This window comes from Pinus tabuliformis, chromosome X (assembly GCF_031772625.1).
Source record: "Pinus tabuliformis cultivar Carrire ecotype Pingquan chromosome X, CPIR1, whole genome shotgun sequence".
Lineage (NCBI taxonomy): Eukaryota > Viridiplantae > Streptophyta > Pinopsida > Pinales > Pinaceae > Pinus > Pinus tabuliformis.
Window position 1 is genome coordinate 21,432,767 of NC_142308.1, and position 16,350 is coordinate 21,449,116.

The 16,350-nt window shown below is 39.7% G+C and overlaps 1 protein-coding gene across 4 annotated transcripts in view; it reads left to right on the forward strand.

Moving 5' to 3' along the window:
• The window catches only part of LOC149138125 (uncharacterized), a 437,257-nt gene that overhangs the window by 111,339 nt on the left and 309,568 nt on the right, over window positions 1-16,350 (forward strand). Inside the window, exons 2-3 of one of the 4 annotated variants that reach the window (XM_089449305.1) lie at window positions 5,171-5,251; window positions 5,378-5,437. The exons of the other annotated variants lie outside the window; for them this stretch is intronic. Coding sequence (XP_089305431.1) covers window positions 5,171-5,251; window positions 5,378-5,437 — 141 coding nt within the window. The remainder of the gene's footprint in view (window positions 1-5,170; window positions 5,252-5,377; window positions 5,438-16,350) is intronic. 4 annotated transcript variants of the gene reach the window in all.

A 16,350-nucleotide genomic window follows, 5' to 3' on the forward strand; every position in this document is an offset into this window, starting at 1 on the left:
TTTACATTACATGACTCATATCTACTAAGATTATTTACAATTTACACATGCAGACTGGGTTTACAACATAACATAATCAGGTAGATGATGACAATCGAATGGCACAGACATGTCGATCCAGTGTGCCCCTTTTGCGAAAAAGTGGGTGTAAATGCTATGGGTAGTTGACACGTAGCGGTCAACATATGGCTCTACTTGGGGACATGTTGCTGCATGTAGGAATGTGAGAATCCAAAATCTGCATCCATGCAACACACAACAAAACATAAGTAGCGTCCATTCAAAAATCATCATATAACATTAAGCACAGGAAAGATATAAGCTCTTCATTTATTAACTATCTAGTAACATGAAAAGTAAATCTAATCCTAAAACAGAAATGAAAATGTTGAAAAAACAAGGAGTAGGGTTAGAAATACAAAGGATGCCCCATGGCATCAAATGTGTTCAATATAGTGTATACTGAGCATTTTCCTGCTTTCAGGCAAATCTGTCGGTTGCTTGTCGGATGTGCCATGTCCAATTCTGCATATGGTAGGACTTTTTCCTATCTGAAAATCAAGCTGCTCGCAGCCGTCTGATTCATCAAATCTTCTTCTAAGTTTCTTTCTCTTGCACTTTTTCTTTGTGGCAGGCTGTATCACTGATGACGTGGAACTTTCTGCTTCAAAGCTCTCAGATGAAGTATGTAAGATATGCGTGACATGTCTTTCTTCATTCTGCATCTACCCTATCAAGGATGATGGATCAATCTCACAAGTGCCATGAGTTATAACTTGATCTTCTATGACTGGTGGATTAACCATGTGAGCATCAACCTTATTATTAATTTCCCTTTTATCTAGGTCACCTTCATTTATCCACTTTTCAATGGTACAAAGGACCTCATAATAAGATGGAGCTTGCTGTAACAGATAAAGAGGCTCTTGATCTATTGATGTTCCCTGGTTTCTTTCATCCTCTGATAGCTGCTGAAATTTCTGAACCTGTATTGTAATGACATCCATCTGACTAGAGTGTTCATCCTTCATAGCACTGATTTCCCTAGTATGGTCTTCTTCCATGGTCAATAACTATTTTGCATAAATTCAATTTCTCTATCATGATTAGCTTTCATGGTCGTCATATTTTCCTCTATGCCTGATAACTTGCTTTGCATAAAACTAATTTCTGTGTCATGATTAGTCTTCATGGCCTCAATTTCCTTAGCATGCAGATTTTGCATGATCTCCATCTCCTTATTACGTTTTCCAGGTGGGTGCATAAAGTTCTCATATCATTGGCGTAATTAGTTTGATTGATCTCCATGTTTTTTATCAGCCGCATTAGTTCTTGTATAATTTGCTTCTGATCTTCTTTTTCATTGTCGATACTGATTTTATAATTTGTCCCTGCTTTTCCACTATCATAGATTTGATCTGCAATGGTACAGGTGGATGGCACATTCTGATATGAAGAATTGTCTTGAAATTTTTCATCGACAGCCGGACCTTTTATAAGATTACTTTCATTATGTTGCACAATTTTAGGGGCACAAGGCGAGCTATCTGGATCACCATATCTATCTTTAAAAGCATTGACAATGTCTTGTAAAGAAGTGAAAGAATCCTTAAGACAATTGTTAAACCAATTCAAAGCATCACCCTCTAAAGAAAGGACAAAAAGATGCATTTTGACATCTTCATGATTATACTGAGGGGGTCTACAATATATGATCATTATACGAGTAAACTTGCCTAGATGCTTTCTAACAGCGACTGAATCACCACTCGAGAACAAAGGTAATTTAGAAATGGCCACTTCCGGAACATCATGGAGATCATCAATAAAATGACATGGTTTAAACGAATAATCCATGATGGATAACGAGGGACCAAATGGATGATAGAAAGAGATCTCTGCTCAAGAAAATCAAGAGATGAAAGAAGTGGAGTCGCCACTTGAACAATGAATCTAATTCTAGGATCCAAAAAGCAACCAACAAGCAGATATGAGGGAGGCTTCTTGTCTGGGAAAAAATAAATGAAAAGAAATGGAGTCGCCACCCAAACAAGAAACGAACTGAAGAGTAGGTGTTGATATGACGAAAGATAAGGCGATGAGATCCAAATGATGCCAAAAGATGTTGAATCTGCTAGCTCAAATGAGAGAGAGAAAGATGAAAGATGATTGTTGAATAAACCAAGGACAAAAAAACTCTAGACCCGGCAACGGCGCAAAAAATGTTGCCGTTGCCGGTTCAAATGAAAAGATGAGAAATGAGAAGAAATATGAGGAAATGTCGTTGAAACGCCGAGAATAAAACGTCCCAGCAACGACGCAAAAAAATGTTGTCGAACAGATTGTCACGACAACGCTCAGACCAGGGGCTGTCCTCGTTTAAGCCATATCCTGCGGCTAAGGGGGTAGATCCTATGGGATAATGGATGACCAACTGTGGACCAGTTGGGTTGGGAGACACAACAAGGGGAAACAAGCACTTGAATGGTTTAGAAAACTGTGTGGGAGATGGCAGGGAAGGCAGAACGCTGGAGCAGGGGACTTAGTTTGAGACTGCGTGGGGAGGACGATGGGCAGCGGGAAAAATGCTAGCACGCAAAGAGGGGAGGCGTATGGAATAACGTAATGAAATGAAGCTGCTATTTTGCTGGTTGACGAGGGTTTGGAGGGGCTTCAAAAAAATGCAGGTACAATAGCTTGGGCAGCAGATAAACCGAAACCGGTGTCTCAGAAACCCTTAAACAAATGATTTTCATAAAACTTAATTAAGATCTTAAATCTTTCCGCTTCGGATTGTTTGATGAAAACCCGCAAAATTTTCCAAATCTGAAGTAAATATTCCTGCCAGAACTAATCCTGAAGCCAGATCTTACCCTCGGGGCCTAGATCTGGTTTCGAACAAAATGTTTTTTTTCGACCTGCAACCTGCAATAACAAAAACAGAACACCGAGAAGTAAAATGTGCCAGAAACAAAACTGAAAACCCTAAAACCAGCTAAAAATTTACAACATTTATAGATTTTCGACTCTTAAGCAGCCAGATTTGTCAATAACCCACAGTAATATTTTTAGAATTTAAATTTAATGTGAGATACTTCAGAAAACCCTTCATGCATTCATAAAAAAAAAATCAAATGATAAACCCGGGATTAAAACTGGCTGGGCTCTTTCAGAAAACGCAATTCGGGAGTTGGCTGGTTCAGCCGAGAACTTCCCCTAACACTTGGTAAACTCAAAACTAAGATTTCTTGCACATCTTAAAATCAACCATTAACATAGAGGGAGAAAACAATAGTGAAATCCAAATCAAATGGAGATACCTGCCATTATATTTTAAAATCTAAATTATCATTCAAACCCCAGAGATTAGACAAGATATATGTGCCTAGATCAATCTTCATTAAGCTATCATCAATCGCTGAAAATAAAATTATGTAGAAAAAATAAAACAATCTTACGACACTTCCAGAAGAGTAACACCAGCAAGATTTTTAACCCCAAAGTCTTTCTTTATTGCACAAAAAAATGCCTACAAGAGAGCTTTCTGTAGCACCAGACTCTCAGATCAAATCTCATCTCAAATGACCCCTAACACCTATTTAAAGGAAAAATTTCCAACGGCTAGTTCAAGTGATCCATGTCAAACTAATCTTGACCGTCGATGAGGATCAAAATCATTTTTAATCTCATCTGTCGAAATTTTAAATGCATTTCAATATATTAAAAAATTAAAACTTTGCATTTATTTTCTCAAAACTTTGACTTATTATTATTTTATTTTATTTTTAATTTTTAAAATTTATTTTAAATTTACTTTTTAAATTTATTTATTTTATTTTATTTTTAGTTATTTTTAATATATATATTTTTTTAATACTTTTTGGATCCTCAAACTTAGCCCATTTGAAAAAATCACATAGGACCTAGGACTTAGGACTTATGAGGGGATTAAAAGATTTTCTAACCCTCAAGACACTTTACATCATGACTTTTACAATTTTACATCTCAAGGGGGAAAACCCCATTTGACATAGACCCTCATAGACCACCCAGTTCTACGACACAGCGATAATCTAGCAGATCAAGCAATTTGTAATAACCTAACCAAATAGTTAGAGTTATTTCCAAATTACTTTTACGTAGATTGGACTAAGTACACTAGGAGTCGCCTAAGATTCTAATGGCAAAATCCATTTCGGCTTTGGGGTTAGGTTGAAGGAAAACTCTGCCGATCATGGATCGGTGAGACAAAAAACCTTCCGGAACGTAGATTATCACTAGAAAGTTAGGTTTGCCTAGGCGATTTACATACATGACTCATATCTGCTAAGATTATTTACAATTTACACGTGCAGACTGGGTTTACAACATAACATAATTGGGCAGATGATGACAATTGAATGGCACAGACACATCGATCCAGTGCTTGCCCCTTTTGCGAAAAAGGGGCTGTATTGCTATGGGTAGTTGACACGTAGCGGTAAACAAGGCCAATCTATAATACTTCGATAGTTCAACACTGAAGATATGGTGCACCAACAAAGATATCTCGTTGTTTCTTTTGTAGAAGTAGTGATATGTCAAGGATTGTGTATCCATTTGATTGTGTTTAGTTGGTTTTATCCTCTTGGTTCAGTGAGTTCTGGGTTCTTAGTTTTGTTGCAAGGAGTGAATTTTTGGACTCCTATATCTTTTCAATTTTCCTCCTTTGACTTGATCTATCATAATCTTCCTTCAACTTGAGCTTTCCTTCCATCATTCACATGCTCAGACTTCCTTCGATAGTCTCGTTATGATTCTATTGGCTGTTTACAAAAGAAACTTGATATTCTTATTATAGAACAGATTGAATGTTCTGAAGACCAACCTGATTTATGTTTATGCTTTTCACTGGATCTTTAAAGAGAACTAGAGAACGTTTTATTTAAAAGAGAATTTAAACATGGAATTCTCCTTCAGGGATCAGAGTCATTGTACAAAAGCAACATAATGATAATCCTGTTTATTGGTTTCGTGACATTTTTGGGCTTATGTGTAGCTTTGGTCTCTAATATAGTTATTTTGCCTCTTTTCTTTCTTAATACATTTTTCTAGTGAATGCTATTTAGTATGGTGTGGGTATAAAGAACAGAGTTTTGTGGTTCTAAAATCTGTTGCTTGGTTCTTGCAGAACTATTTTGGCTGCTTTTTTCCACTCCCTCTAGTAATCTCTTCCATGAGATGGGGTATATCTGCTGGCAGAAAAACTATGGTTTGTTTCATCAACCTATGTTCCTGTTGGGGCATGACACACAAAATAAGTAGGCACTGAAAAGGGATTTTCATTTTTTGTTTTCTACTTTTGTAGAATTTGATTTGCTTGGGATTTATCTTACAGGTATCTACAGCAATGTTGCTGCTAATTTTATCTGGTCCATTGAAGGCAGCTTCTTATTTGGTATTGTACATTACCGTTTCAGATTCTCTTACAGTGAATTTCTTTCTTTGCTCATCATATGTTGTCTTGAAATTGTTGGAAAACCAAGTACAATGTGTACAATCACTATTTATGAACTAATGATTATTATTTGTGAATTATTAGGGCTTCTTTTAATTCCTATTCATCAAATAATTACACTTCAGAAATTTAACTAATAGCAATGACAAGAAAGTAGATATCATAGTGCACAATAACAAGAGACAATATTTATCCTGGGAAAACACACAAGGGGTAAAAACCTAGCAACCCTCTCCTTATAGAGATCCTTCAACAAGACATCAAGACATAGACAATATTGACCAATCAAGATGGCTTTTACAGGTGTTAAGCTCCTCTTCACAAAGTATTCCAACAAGATCTCAAACGAGAGGCTGATCCTCTCACCATACCACAGAAACAAAGCTTGGATCTCTTCCCTCTGAGGTTGGGACTTCGGATAGGATACAGATCTGTGGAAGCACAAAAAACTTGGACCATATCACAGTCATGAAGTGGTTTGGATCTCGGACTAGAGACAGACCTGGGTGACCTCAGATCTCTACCTAGTTACAGGCCTGAGGCAGCTACAATCTCGAACCAATCAATGAGCTCAGATAATAGAACAATAGGATTATAATATCCCTCTAGGGTTTGGCCTAGAGATCACCTTCACAAGACAAGAGATCTCAAACAAGTAGGCTTTTGGACCACTGAAAAAGATGTCTGGAGTATCCTTCTAGGTCTCGGCCTATTTCCAAACTTCAGATCACAAGAAACTTGGATAAAGAGCAGATCTTCGGACCTTTTCAAAGAGAAACAGGCCTCAGACTTGTTCCATAGGAGCACGAACTAATACAGACTTCAACGAGAGAGAAAAATAGACTTCTTTGCTTGATGCTAACCCTTGTATACTTCCTTGAAGACCTTCACATAGGAGAGCAGATGATTAAAGCTTGTGAGATCGAATTGCTTGCCAAGGAGAGCAAATTAACCTCTTTATTTAGCCATTATGTGATCCGAATGGGTGTGTTTCTAGGCAAGCCAACTTGACCGTCTAGAAGGACTGACTTAGCACTTGTGGAGCCATTTGAAATTATAAATAAAAATAATAATTTTCTCTTACAAAAATACATTTTGACCAATTCAAAAGTATGAAGAAGATTTTAGAAACAATAATAATTTTGTTCTTCTCAAGTACAATGATAATAAATAATTTTTGTGAAGACTGATCATAGCTACAATTTCAACACAAATTCCAATTATTTTTCACCTGGCATGGTTTACTTATATCGCTTCATAAAAGTTTGAAGGACAGACTACCCTCTATTACTTTGATCCACCAAACCAAAAATCTACAACATGCTTGTTGTCCCCTGAAGTGTACACCTAAGGCACAATTCTCAGAGTAGGGGCTGCCACTCTGATCCCTGTTACCGCTCAAACTAGCAGGGGCCCTAAAAGGGATTCCTAAAGGGACAACTCTAGATCAAGGGCAACAATGGAGACTTAGCCCAGTGTCACCTCAGCTAAGACTCCCTACTCTTTACGAATTTTCACCGATGGTAGGAGACCGGTATATTGAAAGTCACTTGTGAGGGATGAGTTAACAAATGGATGTGAAGTGACCTTAAGGATCCTTTTCCTAGAAGGAGGTTAAGAATGGAGTTTGCTTGCTCTTCAGGCGAGGTACAAAGATTTCTAGGATAATGAGGTGAGGATTTAAGTGCTAGGTTAGAGGAATATGCCTTGTAAAGGATTTTCCCAATTCCTAAAATCCTTATTGAACTTGATTTCCTAAGTGGTTCTTGAAGAATTAACTTTTCAAAGGTATGGAACCACACGATACCAAGTGGACCCAACCTAGGTTAAGGGGAGGGAGTCTAGCAACCAATGATGATTTTAACCCAGAAAAGGAAGGGGAAAGGATCAAAACAAGAATTTCCACTTAAATGTGTCAAATTGATCCAATGAGGTACTAGCCTAGGGAACACCAAGGTAAAGTTTGATTTCAGAGCTAGGGCTTGGGATATCTCACAATCCCACTGTCGAAATTTCTTCAAATTTGGAGGAGATTTTGAGGACACACCAACGCTGTAGAGGCTAGGAGATTAAACTTTTCTATGGCTACTTTGTCGGAAAAGTGATGCCCTAGGTGACCCAACTTGGCTAGACCTAGAAGAGAAGGGGAAAGGTGAAGAAAAATGGTTCTTTGAGTGGCCAACTATTGGTAGATCAGTGCCTAATCCCTTGGGGAGAATGGAGTCTAAGAGAATGATGAGAAAGTACTTTGTTTCTCCGTCAAGGAGGCCTCAAGGGCTATTTTGCTTGGCCTTTAGGGCAAGAATAAGTGACCTCAAAGATTTATACTTCACTTTGCAAAAAGAGATGGCTTATCAAGATAATTTCAATGGTAGAATTATCCCTAGGAGATTTCATTCAATATACATGGCCCATACATTGAGAGATGCTATATAGAAACAATAGTTCCACAATTTCGCAATTATGCAATGCAACAATTAGCCCTAGTATAACAAAAATCCCATTCCAATGTATATGACAAAGTAAAACAAGAATAGCATTAAATGTGTACTTACATGTAAGAGATCATATCCAACCGTCAACAATTTGATAATAAAGAAGCTCCAAGATAAGAAAATCCAATTCAAACATCAAAATTCATCCATGCTCCAATTTGTCCACCAAGAAAGAAATGTGAAATTTTTAAGAGAGAGTATGATCCAATCCAAAGTGATGATACAAAATGAATTCATGTCTCTCCTATTTATACACTCATTAGGAGTTCAAATTTACCTAATTTGAGCCTACATTAGCCCATCAACTAAAAGTAATGTGTAAATAACTATCTATTGGTGACAAGCCCACCAAATTAGCTCATAAACAAAATAATAAGCCTCCCAAGAGGTTGAATAATCAATAATGCATGTCGTTGGGCTCTCTAAGAGGCCCGGTGAAGTCCATAAGTGCCAAAATGATGAATTGGACTTCCAAAAGTAATGGACAAGGGGTTGACCCCTTGTTTTCCACATAATAAACCTGTGGTGCTCCCAATGGCTGTGAGGGCACACAAGTGACCTCATGGGTCTCCAAGTAAGTCGAAGATGCCTGTAGACCATCTGTAAGGGCTCAGATGATGGTGTAAGTGATGCCACATCAGCATACAAGTCCTTGGTCATCTGCCAAGTGCATGGTATAATTGTAGGGATGGTTGGGAAAAAGTGAACCAGGTGCATCTTCCTCGTTCAATAGGTGAATCTTGAGCAATATTTGAACATCTATGGGGATCCATGGAGTGCTATCTACTGCTGTGGAGGCCCATGGCTCTCAACACACACCCTACATGTGCCAATGTAGCTCTCTAGAAGGTTAGGACCCCGTATAGGGAGACCAAACCAAAGATGGAGACCACCTGCAATCTTGCATAAGATCCAATGCGTCCCCTAGCCTTCCAGTACAACAAGTCATCAAGGAAATTGAGTAAAATAGCTTACAAACCATGGACAACAAGTGGGGACTTCATAATGGCATGCCCTTCCATAATGGGCTTTGGCATGTGCTGATGTCTAAGCTCCAAATAGGGTTAACCAAGTATCCCATTAGGTAGTTTTTACTTCTAAAGCGGATAATATGTCCAAGGTACATCCTTTAAAAGGTGGTAGCATGTGAAAAAGAGATGAACAGAGTAGGGAATGAAAAGGGGCAACCCTGGGCCACATGTTGGGGTACGAGGGTAGCTAGTAAAAGGGAAGCCGGCACTTCGCTATATAATGTATAGGAGGGAGCAATCGTAGTACATGAGGTGCTCCAGCCTTAATTTCTCCACCCTTCTTTATATGCCTTTTGCCTTTTATGATTTTTCTTAATTCACTGCTTGGGGCTGAAGGGGTAAGAGCATGATGTGTGAGATATAGCAGTGGATACCCCTTTTAAGCTAGGGCAATTCATTTCCCACCAGGGGTTGGGACACTCATGGGTTCCTAAATGATAAAGAAGTCTCATCTAGGGCCTATAGGAACCAAGGTGATGGCCATGATGATGGTATAGAGCTCATATATTGGCTTTTGCCACGTGCTAAATGTGTTTGTCCTGACCATCTTTTGCATTTTGTGATACATTTTCCTGTTGAATGTGGCCAATTATGCTTTTGCTTTTCTTTGTAGTTGCATCAACCTCCGGGGCATCATTCTAGCCCTGACCAAGGTGTGGGCAAGGGGAAGGGGAAAGCTAACCCTATGTGGACCCAATGGAGGAATGTGGACCTAGGTGGGAGAAATGATGAATGGGGTTATAATGAGTGGAAAGGGGGCAATATATGTGGATGAGGGAGTGGGACCACGCAACCAAAATCAGGGTTTCCCATGAAATACCATCCCTAAAGCCAAAGGGTTAGTAAAAGAGATCCCACGAGACTAGAATCCAAGGTTAACATCCAAAAGGGGTCTAGGGGACAAGAGCACAGACCTAGCCCATTCTTTCCGCCGAATCCCCCCATTAATCCATGCCTAGAAGTGTCCATGATAAGCAAACTACAATACTCAATTACTAAATGACAAGGCATACCTTTAGGTTCGGGAGGCCCACCTTCAAACATACGATCATGGTAGATGGGTGAGGGACCACATGGCTAGCTCAAGTGGTGGAGAAATGGCACAATGAGCTAGTTGGTGGCTGCAAGGGGCTGTCGACTGAGGACCATCTTGGAGAAAATTTTCTCCTAGGGATATCACCCACAAAATGGTGGGTAACAATCCCTACTCACTCCGTGTAAGCTATCTCCTAAGTAGGCTAAGGGGGTAGTCCCTAAAGGTGAAAATAGATGAGGAAACTTGTTGAGGATCAACAAGTCTAGGAGATACAAATGAATATCTTAGCAACTTGAGCTAAAATTATATGGCAAGCAAGATTATTGAGCACAACCAAATAGATTCAATTAGATCCTTCAAATATGTTAGTGAGAGACCAACACCTTAAATGCTCAAACGAAATAAAAAATACTTGCACAACAACAATTAATATAACAAGTTACTAGATAAACAAATGCTCCAAAGATGAGTTAGCACCAAAGACAACAGAGAGATGAGCAATGAATTAAGAGAACAACTGCAAGGAAAGTAAATTATAGCAATGTGAAACTTGCAATTATGAATTAAGCTCACAATCTCAATTGTTAATGATCACGATGCGAGATGAAATGCAGTGTCTTGGTCAACTTTATTTAGATGCCTACTCTAAGTGAAAACCTTCTCCTCAACTCTTTTGAAGCAAGTCTCGCCCAAGGTTGTAGAAAGAAGGTTCGAGGAAGGAGGCTATGGCCTCATTAACGATACCTCCTCTTGCTTCTAACGACCCAAGTGCCTCCGTTCCTACAAGGGGTTGCCCACAAGAGAACTGCAAGGTCACTTGTTTTAACCGTTGAACAAGGGTCAAGTGTCTCAAGTTAGATGAAGAAGGTGGCCCTAAATTTCTATTCAACCAAGCTTAGGCTTGGAGGTAAATTTTAACCATGCAAGTCTAATCTAGGATGAGAATGCAAGTAATGACCAAATTAGGATTGCTTCAATGAGATCACAAGTATGAAAAGTACGCCAATGAGAACAATATGAAACCACTTGTAACCAATATATTCAAATACCACTTATCAATCCAAGATTACAAGGTACCAATTATGATTATGGAGACATTTCAAAGTTACTGAACGAAACAATGATAACAATGATGTTTGATTACTTATATGTGCTTATTAGGATTCTTCTTCCACTTATGTAATATAGCAATTAGAACAAGAGGAACCTCAAGATTATACAAGCACAATATAAGCACAATTAGATGAGATTGCTAACAGTGGTTTAAAATGATGAAATGCGATGAGATTCAAATGCAACTATCCTCCAACCATGCAACGCAACACTAGGCGATTAACCAAGAAAGAAATAGGAATGTTTAGTGACCAATTAGAAAGCAGAATCTATCCTTGACAAGTTCACAAGAGAAGAATAAAAAAAAAAACAATGCCAGTCTACTATCCTTATAGATGCCCAATGCCAATGGATTCACAATGATCAACTTCAAAAGATGCACCAGACCTCAAATATATCATTGCCAAGATGAGATCAGTCTACTGTGGCCATTGTCAATGTATATTTGTCACCAAAATGCAACGAGCAAAAGCCCAAACACTTGTTAAACACTTATTATGTGATAATTTTAATGTTTTTAGGGCTTATTATTATCAAATTTCTCTTGAGATTAGGGTCTGCAATATAGAGATTCAGATCTGATGCTTTGTGACAGTCTGCCAATATGTCATGGTTGAGAGGAATAAGGAATTAGAGCCTTGCGGCCAAGCCTTTATTACTGATATGTCAATGCTAGCCTTCAAGAATTTGTGATTAGGCCACAAACAAGTGTTATAACCCTTCCTCAAGGCCACACTGTTGGAAAATCAGAAAGGCAGAAAGATTTTCTTTTATATTGATAATTACTTGTGATATATGTTCTTATTAACTTTCTTGTGTTCTTCTTTTAACTTAGTTCATCAAGCAATTACTAAAACCATAACACGAAGATCAAAGACACCAGATGTAGGCAGATAGTTAGGGCAAAATCCTTATCTAGGGGAAAACCCAATCAACAACTCTTCCTTCAATAGTTTCACGAGATGATCCAAGACTCCTTGACCTAGACATAGACTTCCTCCAATCACCAAGTCAGCCCTTCCCTTCTTCTGTAGATGATAACCTTCCAACAACAACTTCGACCTAGATGCAACAACAAATCTTTGACCTTGATGCAGTAGTACTTCGATCTTGAAGCAGCAGCACTTCGACCTAGAAGCAACAACAAAACTTCGACCTAGAGACAACAGAAATTTCGACCTTGATGCAACAACAAAAACTCGACCTTGATGCAACACTTCGACCTTCTAGTAGTAGCCCGTAAATTCACACGTGTGAGAGAGAGGTAACCCAGAAACTTTGATTTTCTTCTCCAACAAATCTCCTTCTATTTCTTCTGCAATTTCGTATTCTTCTGCTTCCCTCTCTTGAATATCGAACTTGTGTGTGTGATCCTCCAAATGAATCGAACTGCCCTTATTTATAGCCTCTTTTGTGGGTCGAATTACCTTGATGTAGGCCGACTGTTAGAAAATCAGAGAGGTAGAAATATTTTCTTATTCTTGATAATTACTTGTGATGTTTCTTATTATTATGATTCTTTATATCTTCTTTCCTTTAGTTCATCAAGCAATTACCAAAGCAACAACACATAAAACAATAGACACCAGATGTAGGCACTATGCCAGGGAAAAACCCCCCTCGAGGGGAAAACCCAGTCAAGAAATTCTTCCTTCAATAGTATTCTTTGAGACTCTTCACCCTAGACCAAGACAAGATCTTCCCTCCACACCAAGTCAACCTCCCAGAATTTCAACCTCTTCCAGCAACTTTGACTAGATAGCAGCTTCCGACAACATATGACTTCCGGCAACAGCGAAACTTAGGAGACTTCGATCTCCCAATCCAGACCACGAAACAGAGAGAGAAAGAGACACCAAAATTTCGATTTTTCCTTTCTCCTTAGACTGCCCCAAGCTCGCATTCACTTCAGCTTCCCGACAACAACGTTTGCACCTTTTCCCAGCTAAAAAAGAACTTCACACTTATTCCCAGCTACAAGAGAATTTCACACTTTTTCCCAGCTACAATAGAAATCGAACTTGTATGTGAGAATGATGCTCCAAATGAATTCGATGAGCTTGCTTTTATAGGCTTGATGTGAGGTCGAATAGGGTCCTTAGGTCGACATGTTGTGGAGGTTACATAAATCATATTTGACTCAATACTTAACCTTTTTACATGATTCAAAAGCCCAAGAAGGGTCTCTTTAAAAGTACAATGACTCTATTGACTCAGAATAAATCCTAGAAGTCCTCAATGGGGACTTTGACCTAAAACATGGTGACCCAAGCATGAAACCCATGCTTTAATAAGTCACAATAATAATAAGACAAATGCTATTCTATATTCTTTTGATAAGTACATTACATGATGACTCAAGTACATTAATGAAGACCGAACATAGTTACATTTTCCAACACCGACTTGATCAGGCGAGGGCCGACTTGGTGTGGAGGTGACAAATGACTTATTTGACTCAATAAAAATTCTTTGTACATGATTCAAAAGCCCAAGAAGGGTCTCATAAAAAGGACAATGACTCTAATGACTCCATATAAAACCTAGAAGTGTTCAATGGGGACTTTGACCTATAACATGATGACCCAAGCATGAAACCCATGTTTGTTTTTTGTGTAAGTCAGCTTTTGATATTAACAAAAAGAAAATATAGTACAAAACTTCTGCAACAGCAGACTACGGGCCGCTAAACAGCAGGCCTTACCCCAGGAGACCAAAAAGAGAACAGAGTAACTGAAAACTAGAGAAGACAGAGTAACTGAAAACTAAAAGCCAGCACACCACGCAGGGCGGCAGAGAACTAGAACTAACAAAAGGACATAAACAGAGGAAACCTGGACAGTGAACATATCAACCCGCAGAGAAGAGGGAAGCGAGGATAGCAAGCCGCGAAAATAAAGAGACTGTCCGCCGGGGACGAGGAGTCTGAGAGACTACAGAGTCAGATATGTTTAAACATCTCCAGGACCGGTGCAGACCTTGACATGTTGACCTGTCCTGGCTTGGGAGGATTGCCCTGCTGATCTCCAGTCGGATCTCCCTTCTGCATATATGAAGGCTTGTTGTCTTGACCAATGACATGTCTTAAAAGTTTAATCAGGACCGTGAGTTTCTTATCAATCGTGTCGACCTGTTGGTGCAATGCACTCAACTTGAATTCACTACTCTCCACGACCGCCATATGATCATGTGTCATAGCTTCTGTGAACTGCTGAAGCTTTCACAACTGCTCCGCATGTTCACCCTGAATATCCATTGCTTTCGCAAGAAGGGTCTTCATACGCCAGCTCTCAGCTTGGGTTCTGACGAATTGAGTAGCGCGAGTGCTGAGTGTTCCAGGGTCCTGGATCCAATCCACTTCTTTCCCAATTTGCTGGTCTGAAAGCTTGTTCTCCTCTTCCTGGACTATGGCTTCTAAGTCGATAATCTTACGCTTATTCCTTTGCGAGGTCCGCGTTTCATACATCTCTCTCGCTTGCCGAAGGTCTTTGTTGGCAGACTTATTGCGGCTGCCCTCCCCTGCCATTGTATTTCTTACTCTCCTAGCGTTTTCCTGAGCTCTATCTACAGAGTGAAGAGGATCTGTCTTGCTACACGATAAAACAATGCTTTTCCTTTGGCCTTTGATAGTGGTTAAATATCGAATTCCAGGGAAATTACCGGTGTATGATCACTTATCTCTGTGCAACTTGCACGTCAGATCATCATAATTGCTGCGTGATGGAATGTTGGTTGGGTTATGGAATAATTGCACCCCCTTACGGTCACCGCTCCCTGCTTGCTCCATATTTTGCCAAGTGTCCCTCTTCCTGATCGTATTTCGGCGGCTCATACCACCACAGATCATGAAACTGCAAAAATCTTTGTCACCTGCTTCTGTCATAGTTGCCCTTATCTCGCTTGTCCTTCGAGGCCTGCTGGAAATTAATGTAGCCTGCCTAGTCAGCCTGTCTAATCAATTAAGGCGCTGAGTTATTCGACCCTCTGGTCAGACTCCTCTGTCGTCACCAGATCTAACCCGGAGAGTTGCATGCATTTTCCTCTTAACTGTGGGTTGTCAATATCCTGCCAACAACTGTCCCACATTGTGTTGGGGTGTTCAATCCCATGATTTGCCAGGTGGTCAGCAACCGAATTTGCATTTCGCCTTACCGCCTGAAAGATGAGGCCTTTCATTTCTCCTAACAGTTTGGCAATATTGTCTGTAACCTTGGCCAGTCGCCAATGTCTTGTAACCTTGCTGGCTGGCGTTCCCCCGTAGATTTTCCTGGCCGCTGTTATGGCCACCTCTGAATCTCCTTCAACCACTGCGTTGCTTGTTTGGTTCATTCTGAGAATCCTTAGTCCTTTTTCCATGGCTGCAAATTCCATTTCGTTATTGGTTCCTTCCCCTAGGGCTTTACTGTAAATGTGAAGAATTTCCCCTTTATGATTCCGGATGATTCCTCCAATGCCTGCCGGGCCAGGATTGCCTCTCGAGGCACCGTCAAAGTTTAGCTTTAGGAACCCTTCCGGCGGACGATTCCAGCCCTTTGGCACAGTGCTTGGTTTTTGCTGGCACTCTATGGTTCCCATGTTTCGTTCATTGATCAAGTTGAAGGCGTTCAGAATTCTCTGGTCCTCGGCCGAAGCTTGGTTGTCAGGATCGGCTCTGCATTTTACCAAGATTAATTGTCGAATATTTTGGGTTAAGGTAATTTGCGAGTGCTCTATATTTCTGTGCTCATTTTGAAAAATTCTTCTATTTCTTTCTTTCCATATGGTCCAAGTTATGAAGCCTGGCAAGACTTTCCATATACTGTTGATTCTTAAATTGTTTGAGTACTCGCTTGGCCAATTCATAATAGTGTTTTGAATGGAGTCCCTATCCCTGTTAGTTTGTTGCATTATAGTTTCCATCCATCTCCAAAGGTGATCAGCCCATTCACAGGTGTTGAATAAATGGTTCATAGTTTCTTCAGCTTGATTGCACAGAGGGCATTTAGAAGGGCCCTTAAAACCTTTTTTGCGCAGATTCTCCCAGGTAAGAGTTTTTCTCCGCATTAGGAGCCAGAGAAAGGTTTTTATTTTAGGCCAAAACATGGGATCCCAGACCTTGTTGCTCCATTGCATTACCTCCACCTGCTCTGAATGCTCTAGCTGCTCTCTGGCCTCTTTGAGTGTGAAATTACCACTCCC